This window comes from Cervus elaphus, chromosome 19 (genome assembly GCF_910594005.1).
Source record: "Cervus elaphus chromosome 19, mCerEla1.1, whole genome shotgun sequence".
Taxonomy (NCBI): Eukaryota; Metazoa; Chordata; class Mammalia; order Artiodactyla; family Cervidae; genus Cervus; species Cervus elaphus.
This window is the reverse complement of record NC_057833.1, coordinates 48,230,675-48,243,439: the sequence shown is the minus strand read 5'-3', so window position 1 is coordinate 48,243,439 and position 12,765 is coordinate 48,230,675. Positions and strand designations below refer to the sequence as shown.

Below are 12,765 nucleotides of genomic sequence, written 5' to 3'. Positions count from 1 at the left end.
AGAATTGATCAATTCTCCTTAAATAATTGATAAAACATTTCATAATTATGTTAACTTCCATTTGGAAGGAGAGCTTCTCAGACTTCATTCTAAAGTGCTCTCATTTGGGGTACATTTAACTCATTCAGTTGAGTAGCTTTCTTTTCTCTCTTTACTCCTTAATTATCTTAGACCCTGATCTACTTTTACCCAGATCTTCAGCTAGTGTTCCAACCACACTAAGCTAATCATCTGCTTGAATTGACTGGAGAGTGAGCAGGGTGCAGCAGAGGCCTAGTAACCACAAGGCTTTCATGGCACTGACCGTGACAGGTGTGATGTCCCTTTGGTATCAGGCACTGCCTCTCTCTCTCCACTCTTGGGGTAAGATCCTCGCTTCCAAACTTGTGTAACCTTCTGCACTCTTGGAAATATTCATGATTAGCTAGGATATTACTGTACCTCTAGTAAAAATGAAGAAATAGGATTAAGTATGACTTCACTTTATTTTCCAAAGAAGGAAGACTTTTTTTCTCTCAAAGAATGTGAGGATAAAGAACTGCTAAATAGATTTTATGAAGACAGTGGTTTTCAGCAACCATGAATTGTCCACCACCTCTCCTCTCTGGCATGCCATGTTTTCTTTAGTAGCCTGGCCCTCAGTAATCACTGTTAGCTCTTTACTCAAGGATATCTAAGATTTTCTCTTCTTTTTCCTTTTCTGTCCTAAACAGGCTGAAATTTGCTTTTTGCTTTGAGCCAATTATTTAGGAAATATTTTTTGAAAACCTATCATGTACAAAGCTCTTTGAGGGTTTTAAGGACAAGGCAAGACTTATGTACAATCCAAGGCAGTTTAGTGTTACTCAGATCAGCGTTGCAAACCCAGTGGTCTATCAAGGTCTGCTATTACCTAGAATTTTTTTCCCTCCAATAGCACTATTTAGAGGGCTTCCTTGATGGCTCAATTGGTAAAGAATCTGCCTGCAATGCAGGAGACCCTGATCTGATTCCTGGGTCGGGAAGATCTGCTGGAGAAGGGATAGGCTACCCACTCCAGTGTTCTTGGGCTTTATTTAGAATGAAATACAGCACTATTTAAAATGGAATACAGACTAGCAGTATCTTGGGAACTGGATTTGAGTGGTGCAAATTCAGAGTGTATGATATACATGAACTTACTTGTTAAATAAAATAGGATTTATTATTTACTAGTCAAGGATTTTGTTGCTGTCTTAAGTTTTTCTATGCTTAAAGAGCATATGAAAGCTGAGAGCTTTCAGTTTTCCTCTCTTGTACTTATAGCTTTGAAGCCTGGCCCTCAAGGCCAGAAATATTATTTGAGTATATGCTTGTATACAGAGCACTGTATTAAGTGTTTGGGGCTAAACAGAAGAATTAGACATGATCTCATTTCCTCACAAGGAGATATTATAGTCTAGTGATCCATACAAATATATATGTGTACAGAGGAAACATGAAGAACAATTGAGCAACTCAAGTGCAGAGTGATGTCATTTAAGCCTGGTGCTCTATTTAGGGGCTTAAATGCAGTAGATTGGTCATTGTGTAGGTTTAATTAGGAAAAGGTCTTTTCATGAGGCATCAAAGGAAGTGAGGGATGAGACTTATCAGAACGGTCCTATTTCCATGACTTGAACAGGCTCTGTCTGCCTTTCTTGAACATGAATGCTATATTTCCTTCTCTCTATTAAAATTATTTGGGTAGATGAGATCTCTAGAGATTCAATCATATCATTATTAGAAACCCTCTTCAAAATTCTTTATTGTAGATAGGCTTTGGAAAGTCTGCCATAGTTTCCCATGACTGTGTTTGCAAATTCTATAGTAAAGATCATGTTGAATAGCTCCATGAAAATGTGTTGTTTACCAGGCATCTCCAGGGAGTTGCCAAGCCATAGGGAAGTTCTTTTCTTCCCTGTGCCACCAGACAGGGAGTCTTTCCATGAAACTTTGTTAAGGACATGGAAGACTTCTCACATTCAGGGATGATACCAATAGCAGTCAGATGTTAGAAGCAAAGTTTCGATTCCATGTACATTTAATGAGTAAGCTCTATGATCTAAATTCTGTTTTGGGTACTGATTCTGGCATTAAAAAAGAGCTCGATAGAGTTCTTACTTCTGAGAGTTTATCATTTAAGAGGGCTTGAAGTTTAGACGATTAAAGAGAAATTGGAGTAATTTGTCGCTGCTTGTACAGAGTATGTCCCTGCTTGCCTTAGGATGCTTCATTTTTCCCTTCACTGCTTTGCACCAAATCAGAGTTTGTGTTTCCACCCGGATTTGTAGCCACTTTGACCTTCTCAGTGCTGTGTGTAATGTCACTAATTCAGCCTGGTGTGACTTGAATAGAGCCGAACTATAAATCGTATGTAGAGCTTCACCTGGACTCTGCTCCTTATCCTGCATAGAATGTGGCACCTTGCTGCCGCCCTGAATGCTTAGCTGGCAGTAGCTTGGACTGGTGTCCGTTATTATCCTTACCTCCTCCCTTTCCATTTCCTGTCCCCCTTTCCATTTCCTGTCCCCCTTTCCATTTCCTGTCCCCCTTTCCATTTCCTGTCCCCCTTAACTGTTGTTTCCATTTAGATGCTGACATCAGAAGGAGCACGCCCTCCCACAGCAAATCCTTCATTTCCTCTCAGTCCTTGTAAGTAGCTTTTTCTTTCTTTTTTTTTTTAAATAAAACTTTGGGATATGTGGAGAAACAAACCCGGTTCTTGGCATATGGATGGGATGGCGCCATCTGAATCCACAAAGAGGCAAGGTTATTGTGACCAGCCTGCCTGGTAGTGGTGAGCCAGGGAAAGAGAAGATTATGGGTTCAAACAGGGTGGGCTCTGGTGGAAGCGAAGCTTTCAATGTGGATTATTCCTTCTCTGATAAGTCTGATTATATCAGAGACCCCGAGAAGATGAGGTCTTGAAAGAGAGAACAGTGATCATGATATCTGACTCTGAAATCAAATTGAACAGGTTCCCCATAGTAGACTCAGCTAGAGGAGATAGAAGCTGACATGGGAGCAACAATAGTCTTTAGAGTCCACAGAGCAGTTTGACTCTCTCAACTTTGTAAACAGGTGTTGTCATTCCCGTTTTGCAGTTAAAGAAATTGAAGTTTAGGGCTTCCCTGGAGGTCCAGTGGTTAAGACTCCATGCTTCCAATGCAGAGGGCATGGGTTCAATCCCTGGTCAGGAAACTTAAGATCCCACATGCTGTGTGGTGTGGCCTCCAAAAAAGAAAAGTTTAGAGAAAGGATTTGACATAGAATTCTTAACCAGCATTGTCATGAATGCTAGTAAATGGTACCTGAGCCTAAGTCTTAGAACTCTGTGTGGACCATTGTGTTTTCCACTGTACATACAAGTCTGAAAATGATGAGAAAGAAAGCTCTGTGGCCTGGGGTGGCTGTGAGCGTTCTCTCAGCCCGGACATCACTGTGTAAGTTGTCGGGTCCTACGGGGGGAGCTCCCGTCCTCCTGTCTTCTCTGCTCAGTCTTCCTTGACTCTCTCCACTTCAGCTCCCACTGCCTCCTGCACTCCACGTCTGCTGAGGCCGTGGCCATGGGGCTCCTGAAGCAGTTTGAGGGGATGCAGCTCCCCGCCGCCTCGGAGCTGGAGTGGCTTGTTCCAGAGCACGATGCCCCTCAGAAGGTCGGTTCTTCAACTCTTCTTCTCTACCCACCACCCAGCCCCAGGAGGCTGTGAGCCTTCCTGATATTGTTCTCCTTTGTCATCTGTCCACTGTTTAGCATGAATGTATGTGTTTCCTTCCTGACTCGTAGAAGCCCTTCACTGCAAATGTGTGGAATGAATAAATGAAGGCATGTGTGCATGCTTGTCTTGGGCTTCCCAGGGTTGCACTAGTGGTAAAGAACCCACCTGCCAATACAGAAGATATAAGAGACACAGGTTCGATCCTTGGGTCAGGAAGATCCCCTGGAGGAGGGCATAGCAACCCACTCCAGTATTCTTACCTGGAGAATCCCATGGACAGAGGAGCCTGGCGGGCTGCAATCCATAGGGTCTTAAAGACTCAAGACATGACTGAAGCGATTTAACTCATGTGCATGCTTGCCTACGTGCCTGTGCATGTAGATGGCAGTTCCTTCACTGTCGTTACCCCACATGACTGCTCACTAGACCTGGGGGCAGCACACCTGAGCTGTGACCACCTTAAGACACTGGAAGAGTGTCTTAAAGAACTGAAAAACGGTTCTTCTTTGCTCTACAGTTGAATAAGGCATGAAGCACCCTGGCATACCAAGAGGCCCAGGGTGGGTTCAGGGACAGCATTAGCGAGAGGTGCCACCAACTGGGATGCTGTTTCTATTCCTTTTGATTCTTGAAACCCAAGGCCCTCACTTCTAAGAGCCTGGTCCCTTATTTATTTTGAGGCCAAGTCCCCATGAAGCCCTTGCTTAGGTGTTTCTGAAAAGTCTGTCATTAGTTGTGTTTCTGTCGTGGCCAGAAGGGTCAGTGTGTGTGTTCCCCAGACTGTCCATGGAAGATCACCCTGTGCTTTTCTCCTCCAGCTCCTGCCCATCCCTGACTCACTGCCCATCTCCCCAGATGACGGGCAGCACGCTGACATCTACAAGCTGCGTATCCGCGTGCGCGGCAACCTGGAGTGGGCGCCACCCCGGCCACAGATAATTTTTAATGTTCATCCAGCCCCAACGTGAGTAGTCAGGGGCTGTGCCCTTTGGAAAACAGATACTTTCCCTGTGGATTGTCAGAACTGTCTCCTTACCCTCTTCTCTCTACCTGCAGCTGTACCTCCCGCACAGTTCTAAAAGACCAAAGGAGACGATTATCCTTCTTATCTGCCAGTTTTACTCTTAGACCTCCCATTCTTTCCCAGAGCTAACTGGAAAAGAGGTCATTTATCACTGGTCTCCCAACCTGTTGCCTTCCTCCCAATAGTTTTATGAGCTGTTTTTTTCCCCCTTCTCTTAAGATGGATGGATGCTTTTCTTTCCTTTTCTCTCCTCTTTATTTGTCATCTCTTACATTTATACAGAAAGTGTGGTTCATTATTGGGGAGAGTCACTGCCTAGGCCTAAATTCTATCCTTGCCATCCTTGCTTTGAATTGGCTCTCCCAATAGGCTTGTTTTGTTCAACTCTTAAAAAAAAATAGGTGAATTTCCCTCCCTTCCCAGCTTCCGGGAGCCCTGTGTTTGTGTCCTCACCCTGTACATCTCAGAGCCCTCATACAGCTGGTATCTGCCAACCCCTCTCCTTCCCCTTCCTTCAGGAGGAAAATCGCCGTGGCCAAGCAGAATTACCGCTGCGCAGGCTGCGGCATCCGGACTGATCCTGGTGAGTGTCTTCTCTGACCCTCATGCTGCCTTCAAGGACTTCACCCTCTCACACACGTGGGCAAGGGAGCTGGTCAGAGAGGCAGTTAGAGGAGGTAACAGCACAGAACTGGGGAAAGGAAAAGAAGGGGCCTGGAAGACGGAAGGGGTAGTACCAGGCAAGAACACAGGTAATCAGAGGAAAATGGTTTCTAGAAGCCCATTACCAGAGAAAATTGTGTACAGTAAGTCCCCTACATAGAAGCCTTCGAGTTGTGAACTTTCAAAGGTGTAAACACATGTTCACATGTCCAAGCACGGAAGTTCGTGTGTCTGGTGTACATTGTCACATGCGTGCATGCTCTGCAAGTGGTGTGCTTCTGGGTGCTTTACTGTTCAGTACTGTACAGAGTGAGTTTCCCTGGTGACTCAGCAGCGAAGACTCGGACTGCCAATGCGGGAGACGCAGACTCGATCCTTGGGTTGGGAAGATCCCCTGGAGAAGGGAATGGCAACTCACTCCAGTATTGCCTGGGAAATCCCATGGACAGAGGAGCCTGGTGGGCTAAGTGAGTGGGGTCACAACGAGTTGGATGTGACTGAGCGACTAAACAGCAACAACTATATAGAGTACAGTAGTACAGTGTCTTTATTTCAAGCCCAGGATGTCCAGAAGCAAGCGCAAAAGCAGCAGTATATAGCTGATTGTGTTAGTTGGATAACTTGGCTAACTTTGTTGAGCTTATGAACAAGTTGAACTTATGAATGTACTCTCAGAATGGAACTTGTTTGTATGTAGGGGACTTACTGTACTCTCAGCCAGGTTCTTAGAGACTGGATTTCCCAATTTGGCAGCGTTTGTTTCCTCAGTGGCCTCCAGTCTGGGACACAGAAAGCACAGGCCTCACTGTATGGGTTTCTGCTAGCTTTGGGAACTCAGACAGAGGTGGTTGGAGTCCACTGACCTGCCCTCCCTCCTTCTAATTCAAAAGAAACAGCAAGGCCACCTCACCCGCTTATAGTTGGGAAAGCCGCCTCTAACCTTTTGACCTGTTTTTTTTTCAGATTACATCAAGCGGCTGCGGTACTGTGAGTACTTGGGCAAGTACTTCTGTCAGTGCTGCCACGAGAATGCCCAGATGGTTATCCCCAGCCGCATTCTGCGCAAGTGGGATTTCAGCAAGTACTACGTCAGCAATTTCTCCAAGGACCTGCTCATTAAGATCTGGAACGACCCTCTCTTCAATGTGCAGGACATCAACAGTGCCCTCTATAGGAAGGTCAAGCTGCTCAATCACGTCCGGGTAAGACCCTCGGAAAGGTCACAACACAGATTACCGTCTGTTCTTAGAGGTTTCCCAAGATCACCACAATCCTCTCTGTTGCCATGCAGAGCTGTAACCATCTTATCATTCTCGCTCTCTCTATGCACTTTCTCTTGCCATTTCCAAAGCGTCTAGTTAGTCTCAATCCTGGCAAGGCAGCTCTAGAGTTATAGATAGCACTTGATGGCAAAAGCAGGATTTCTCCCCTTCACTGAAAATATCAAGTGAACAGAGAAGAGGGTATCAGGCCAAAACGTTTGAATTCTGGATTTTTCAGCAGCTCCCAACTATGTATGTGATTTGGGCAGACCTAGCAGAGGGCCTTCCCTGACTGGGGGTCACTTTGAGCATATTGTTGAGCGTATAGAGAAAGTCCCGGCTCTGGTTACTGCATGCAAGCCTTCTAGACCTACAGGGTTTAAAGGCACTTTCTTTCTAATGGTTGTTTCCATCTCTTTCATACCCCCTCCAACTCTCCCACCCACCCCCACAACACCCTTCTCTTCAGTTGCTGCGGATCCAGCTCTATCACATGAAGAACATGTTCAAGACCTGCCGACTGGCCAAAGAGTAAGTCTTGATGGAGGCCACAGACCTCTGGCTCAGTCAGTGTCTCTGGAAGAAACGTGTCCCAGCAGTTGGCCCTTGTTATGTGAAGCAGGATACTAGGGGGATCATGCAGAAAATTCTGGAAATAGTAAACTAAGAAGCCTAGAGCAGTAACTATGTATCCTTCGCTCTGGAAGGGGAACTCTGGTTATTCCATCCAGGGTCAGCCCACCACTCTTGGCAAGCTGACCCGAGTCACTCTGCAGAAGGGTGTAGAAGTCACTTCACCCTCCAGATGCCTGATTGTGGGGAGGGTTGGGGTAGCCTGGGTGGGCTGGGTGTTACCCACCCTCATTATCTCTAGGACCCTTCTCATCCCTAACCAGCTTCTGCTTCTTCTCTGATGGGCCACACAAAGCATTCATTCTTTGCTTCTGCCCACTTCCCCTCATTTCCTGCAGCCTTCTGGATGCCTTTGACACCGTTCCAGGCCACCTGACGGAGGATCTCCACCTGTACTCGTTGAATGACCTGACTGCCACCAGGAAGGGGGAGCTGGGGCCCCGGCTTGCTGAGCTCACCAGGGCGGGGGCTGCCCATGTAGAGCGATGTGTGGTAAGAAACTCTTGCTCTAGTACGCCGCAGGGCCCTTGCTTACGGATGTGAAGAGGAGCATGGGTCCAGGGTTCATGCTGTTGAGTTCCAGGAATTGAGTTGGCCTATTAACACTGTGAGAGAAACTGCACAGGCTTGCTCTCCCCTGGGTTGATGAACAGCTAAATCATCCAGATCTAAGGAATCTAGAATTAGAAGAGGATGTGGTGTTGGCATTTCTCCTGGGAAACGGGCAGGACTAAGTGGGTCTTCACTAAAGAGCTGCCATGATGTGGGAGGAGGACCCTGGATTAGACTCGGAGAAGGACAGGGTCTTGGCTGAGCATTTTCAGTCACTATGACCACAGAAAATACCACGGGAAGATCCCCAGAGAAGGGAATGGCAATTCACTCCAGTATTCTTGCCTGGAGAATGCCATGAGCAGAGGAGCCTGGTGGGCTGCAGTCCATGGGGTGGCAAGAATCAGACACAACTTAGCGACTAAGCCACCACCACCGCTGTGTAAACTTAAATATTCTGTAGATGCAAGTTATTATTGTTCCTGATCTATCCAACAGACCAGAAATTCCATTTTTAGAATTCCCCGTCTTAGACTATGTCCAGGCTGTGTTCCTGTGTCCCAGAATTAGAGCTTAAAATGGGGCACATGTAGAGCTCCTGTGTAGCAGGGGAAATTGGAAAGACTTCACTATAACCTGGCCCGAGGCTAGATATTATTTTGGAAAACTGTCCTCGCCTTTACAGTTCATCTTAATTGGTTGTGGTTCCCATTTCAAAATAATTTTTACTTTAAGAAGCCCTTTGTGGCCCCATTCCTTCCTTCTTGTCATCTCTTTTGAGAACCACTCTTGTGACTGGAGTTTCTCAAACTCCTGCCTTTCTCGTCTCTGTCTTAAAACTTGGTCCGACACTGCCCAGCCTGGGCCCAGTTTGGCTGTCACGCTAAGTCCAGCTCCAGTCTCTTTCCTGAAGGTGGGAGAACACTTTGGAGCCCCTCACGCATTGTGCTCAGTTGCTGCAGTCATATTCAACTCTTTGAGACCCCATGGGATTTTCCCAGCAAGAATACTAGAGTGGGTTGCCGTGCCCTCCTCCAGGGGACCTTCCCGACCCAGGCATTGCACCTGTTTCTCCTGTGTCTCCTGCACTGCAGGTGGATTCTTTACCACTGAGCCACCGGGGAAGCCCTTGGAGCCCCTCAAGTCTTTGTATTTTGCTCCTCGCCCCACTTGTATTCACCCTCTTGGCCAGTTCCTGGTGAATTTTGCCTCCTTTTGCTGCCTGTCTGTTTCCTCCCTAGCTCTGCCAAGCCAAGGGCTTCATCTGTGAGTTCTGCCAGAATGAGGATGACATCATCTTCCCCTTTGAGCTCCACAAGTGCCGGATCTGTGAAGGTGAGAGCTGGTGCCCAGCATGGGGTCAGCCATCAAGATAGAGCACAGGGTTTATTCATTTCCCGTCAGCTGCCCCTGCTAACAGAAGCTGGGTTTGGTTCAGCAGCGCCCTGTGTCTCGCCACAGGTACACTAAGCCATGGTGGTGAGAAGGGTCCTGGCAGTGACTTGCTTCCAGCCTGAGATGACACAGATTGTTCTCTTCTCTCTCCCCTTCCCAACCTGAACAGAGTGTAAAGCGTGCTACCATAAAACTTGCTTCAAGTCTGGGAGCTGTCCCCGCTGTGAGCGGCTGCAGGCCCGGAGGGAGCTGCTGGCCAAGCAGAGCCTGGAGTCCTACATGTCAGACTACGAGGAGGAACCCACCGAGGCCTTGGCCCTGGAGGCCACCGACCTGGAGACCACCTGAGAAAGCACCGAACGCGCTCTTTCTAGGGGCGAGGGTCACATAGTGCGGAACTGAGCCACCCTCCTAAGGACGTTCCCCACTTGGTTTTATTATTTTTTTTAACTATTATCATCATTATTAATTTTTATGACCTGTCTAGTGTCCATATATTCAACCTTACATAGGTTGGTGGGGTCCAGTCTATTGTGACAATTTGCAGGTACCAAGCATTTCCATCAGAACTGACACATGGGTCCCTAAGTGAAGCTTCCAGTGCCTCTGTTAGGGGAGTGGGCAGTGAGACCCAGTTCTTCCGATACCCATGGCCACTTGGACCAGATCTGGTTTCAGCTGCATCTCAAGAATCATTTCCAGTTTTATTTTGTTTTAATTTTGGAGCTTCTGAGCCAGGCCTTTCTCAGCGAACTCACTTCTCCTTTGCTGCTGAAACAGGAGGGTGGAGTTTTCTCTCTCCCAGTCCTGGAACAGGGTCAGACCCTGAGGAGAAGCATCAGAGAATGGGACTGCGTCGTGGGCATTCTTATGTAGGTGCTTCTTAGGCCATAAAAACAGTGTTACTGCTACCTTGAACTCTTCAGACACCTCAAAGAGGCAGTCATAACTTTCTTGTAGGCATAGATGATATCACAGGCTGACTTTCTTTATCTACCCTGGGGGACTTGACACCAAGACCAGAATTACTGCTTAGACCAGGACTATTTCAAGCATAAGTGAGGCCACAACTCTTGTTTAAGGAGCATTTGTTCAGTCAGAGGAGCTGTTGGCTTCCTCTTGGGTGATAAGGTCCCTTTTAGCCAACATAGCTCTGGTGCAGGTTTGACCTTTCAAGCTCAGACAAGTCCCTGGTGCCATCTTAAACTGAGGACAGAAGCCCCATCCAGCATCTCATCCGTGGGTCTCTTGCCACTGTGTCCTCTGTTAGGAGGTCACTGCAGTTCTGAGCAGAAGCCTGGCCCAACTCCGTGCTCTTCCTTCCCTCCTGCAGTGGGGCTGGGACCCTCCCCAGTGGCTGAGCTCCTGGCTTAGTTTCTTATGTCAAAGTTGAGGTGAAAGCTTCCTGCTATTAGTGGTGTTAAAAGACTTGATAGTTTGTGGCTGTGAACATGAATGTTCCTGTGTTCTTAAGATAACAAGAACCTTTATGCCAATTATGCACTTAACTCTTTAGCCTGGTGATGGTAGTATATGCAGTCATCCTTATTACTAATTTTAACACACAACCACACCCTTTTTTAATGTGTGTTTTGATGGGAAAAGTTTTTGAAGGGACCGTATATATGTTTGTGGTATTCTTTAAGTTGCTGTAGCTCCTGACCTGTATGTAAGGCACTGGTCAGGGTCACAGCTCCAAGGGTCGGCAGCTCTGTGAACTAAAGCCCACAGCATTTTAGTTCTGGGACTCTCTTCTTCCTGGGCACCTGTCTTTCCATAGTTGGTTGCTAGTAGGAAAAAAACCTGCGGTGGGCGCTGCCCCAGGAAGCTGAACAGAAAGTTGCACATGGTTGGTGGAGGCTGCTGAGTGTCTGAGTCGGAGGCAACCAGGAATGTCACTGGAAGTAGTGGGGGCAGTAAAGTAAGAGAGCTGGGGCTCCACCAGGACAGGAGGGAGCGGGAAGAAGCTGATGTCTGGCGTTCGTCCCTCTGCCTTGGACTTGGGATCTGAAGGCCACGTCAGGCTGGAAGACCCCGAGGCTGTTCTCCCTTCAGTTCATGGCAGGGGCAAAGGGGCTGTGAAAGCCAAGGCCTCCAGCCCAGCCCAGTGTTGAAGGGCAGACTAGAAATTCCCTGGTCCATCAAGGAGCTTCGGAGTGACCTTGTGAAACTCTAGTCTCACTGAGAATTAGGCCTCAGATTCAGACGAAGGTGTTTGTGAAAATGGTGACCTCTACTTCCAGTTCTGATTTAAATCGAAAATCCAGCTCCTTACTCCAAGTCACTACACTGGAGGAGAGATGTCCTCTCGTTACTGTCGTGTGTGTTTCATGTAGCATAGGATGAAAGGATGGAAGACGCTGACACTTTCTAAAGCTGAGCTCAGCAATCTTACATGCTCCTGGGTTTTCACTTATTTTTTTTTTCTCTAGCTCCCCAACCCCATCCCTCTAAGTTGCATATCTGTTTTAGTGACCCTGACGTTGCTCTCCTCACTGTCCAGATACCCATTTATTTATTTGAGAGTAGGGGGAGAGAGGAAAGAGGATGGGGTGTTTTGAAAGCACTTTGCAACTTAGTATCTGAAAATCCCCACTGTTGTGGGGAGAAGCTTTGAATGCACTGCAGAGAGTTCCTTCTGAGAGAAATAGGAGGGAAGACGTGTTCTTTTCTATAAATAAAGGGAAAAAAAACTTTGCTTGCAAGGTGGAGACAAGATTCAAGGCATAGCAGAAGAGTGGAAGGCAGATATTTTCCACTTAAATGAGGCTGTTATTAATTCTCTCTACCAAGGCTTTAGTGCTTTTGTTGAATTCACGTAAAAGGAGCAAGAGTCTAAATAGAGATGTGCTCATGTGTGTACAACTCGTGTTCCAAACTGAGTTTCTACTTGCTGTAATTCATACACAGCCTAACATTTCATTGTCATCTTTAATAAACTAAGGAAATGAAATTCTGCTTTTTATTTGCCTATCTTGACTATCAGGAAATGGTATTGAGTGTCCACTGTAAAGTGGACATGTCGGAAAATTCAGGAAATTTCTGTTATGATGCAAAGAAAACTGTACCTTACAAGTCAGGAAAAATGGGTTGGAATGCTTTGTCACTGATTAGCCACGTAACCTTGAGCAGAACAATTCACCATCCTAGATGTCTATGTCTTTGTGTATAAAGTAGTTTGTAGCACTTTACAATGCATGGGGTGTGCCCACTACTGGTCCCCTTGGTATAGCGGCCCCTTGAGGCGAGGTAAATCTTCCTCTCCACAGTCTGAGTTGTCTTAGGTGCTTCAGTCCCCACTTCTGTGAACAACCCTCTCTGAGTTTCTCTTTAATGCTCCTGGCCTGCTGGAGCTCCAGTTACACCCTGCAGCTTTGTGAACATTTCCCCTTCCGTGTCCTTTGGTCAGCTCCAGCCGGTATGTCTAAAGCCAATATAAATATCATATTTCCTCAAACCTAACCGTTAGTCACCCTGGTTTGAAAATTAATTTCCTCCTCTCTGAGTCAGGTGGCAT

The 12,765-nt window shown here is 46.8% G+C and overlaps 1 protein-coding gene across 8 annotated transcripts in view; it reads left to right on the top strand.

Moving 5' to 3' along the window:
- Window positions 1–12,201, top strand: part of RUBCN (rubicon autophagy regulator) — a 61,609-nt gene extending 49,408 nt beyond the window's left edge. For all 8 annotated transcript variants that reach the window (XM_043873877.1, XM_043873875.1, XM_043873872.1 and 5 more), the window contains 9 exons: window positions 2,592–2,652; window positions 3,524–3,656; window positions 4,538–4,683; window positions 5,262–5,326; window positions 6,370–6,608; window positions 7,138–7,199; window positions 7,640–7,793; window positions 9,095–9,188; window positions 9,418–12,201. In XM_043873877.1, coding sequence (XP_043729812.1) covers window positions 2,592–2,652; window positions 3,524–3,656; window positions 4,538–4,683; window positions 5,262–5,326; window positions 6,370–6,608; window positions 7,138–7,199; window positions 7,640–7,793; window positions 9,095–9,188; window positions 9,418–9,596 — 1,133 coding nt within the window. In that variant the 3' untranslated portion in view covers window positions 9,597–12,201. The remainder of the gene's footprint in view (window positions 1–2,591; window positions 2,653–3,523; window positions 3,657–4,537; window positions 4,684–5,261; window positions 5,327–6,369; window positions 6,609–7,137; window positions 7,200–7,639; window positions 7,794–9,094; window positions 9,189–9,417) is intronic.
- The last annotated feature ends 564 nt before the right edge of the window (window positions 12,202–12,765 follow it).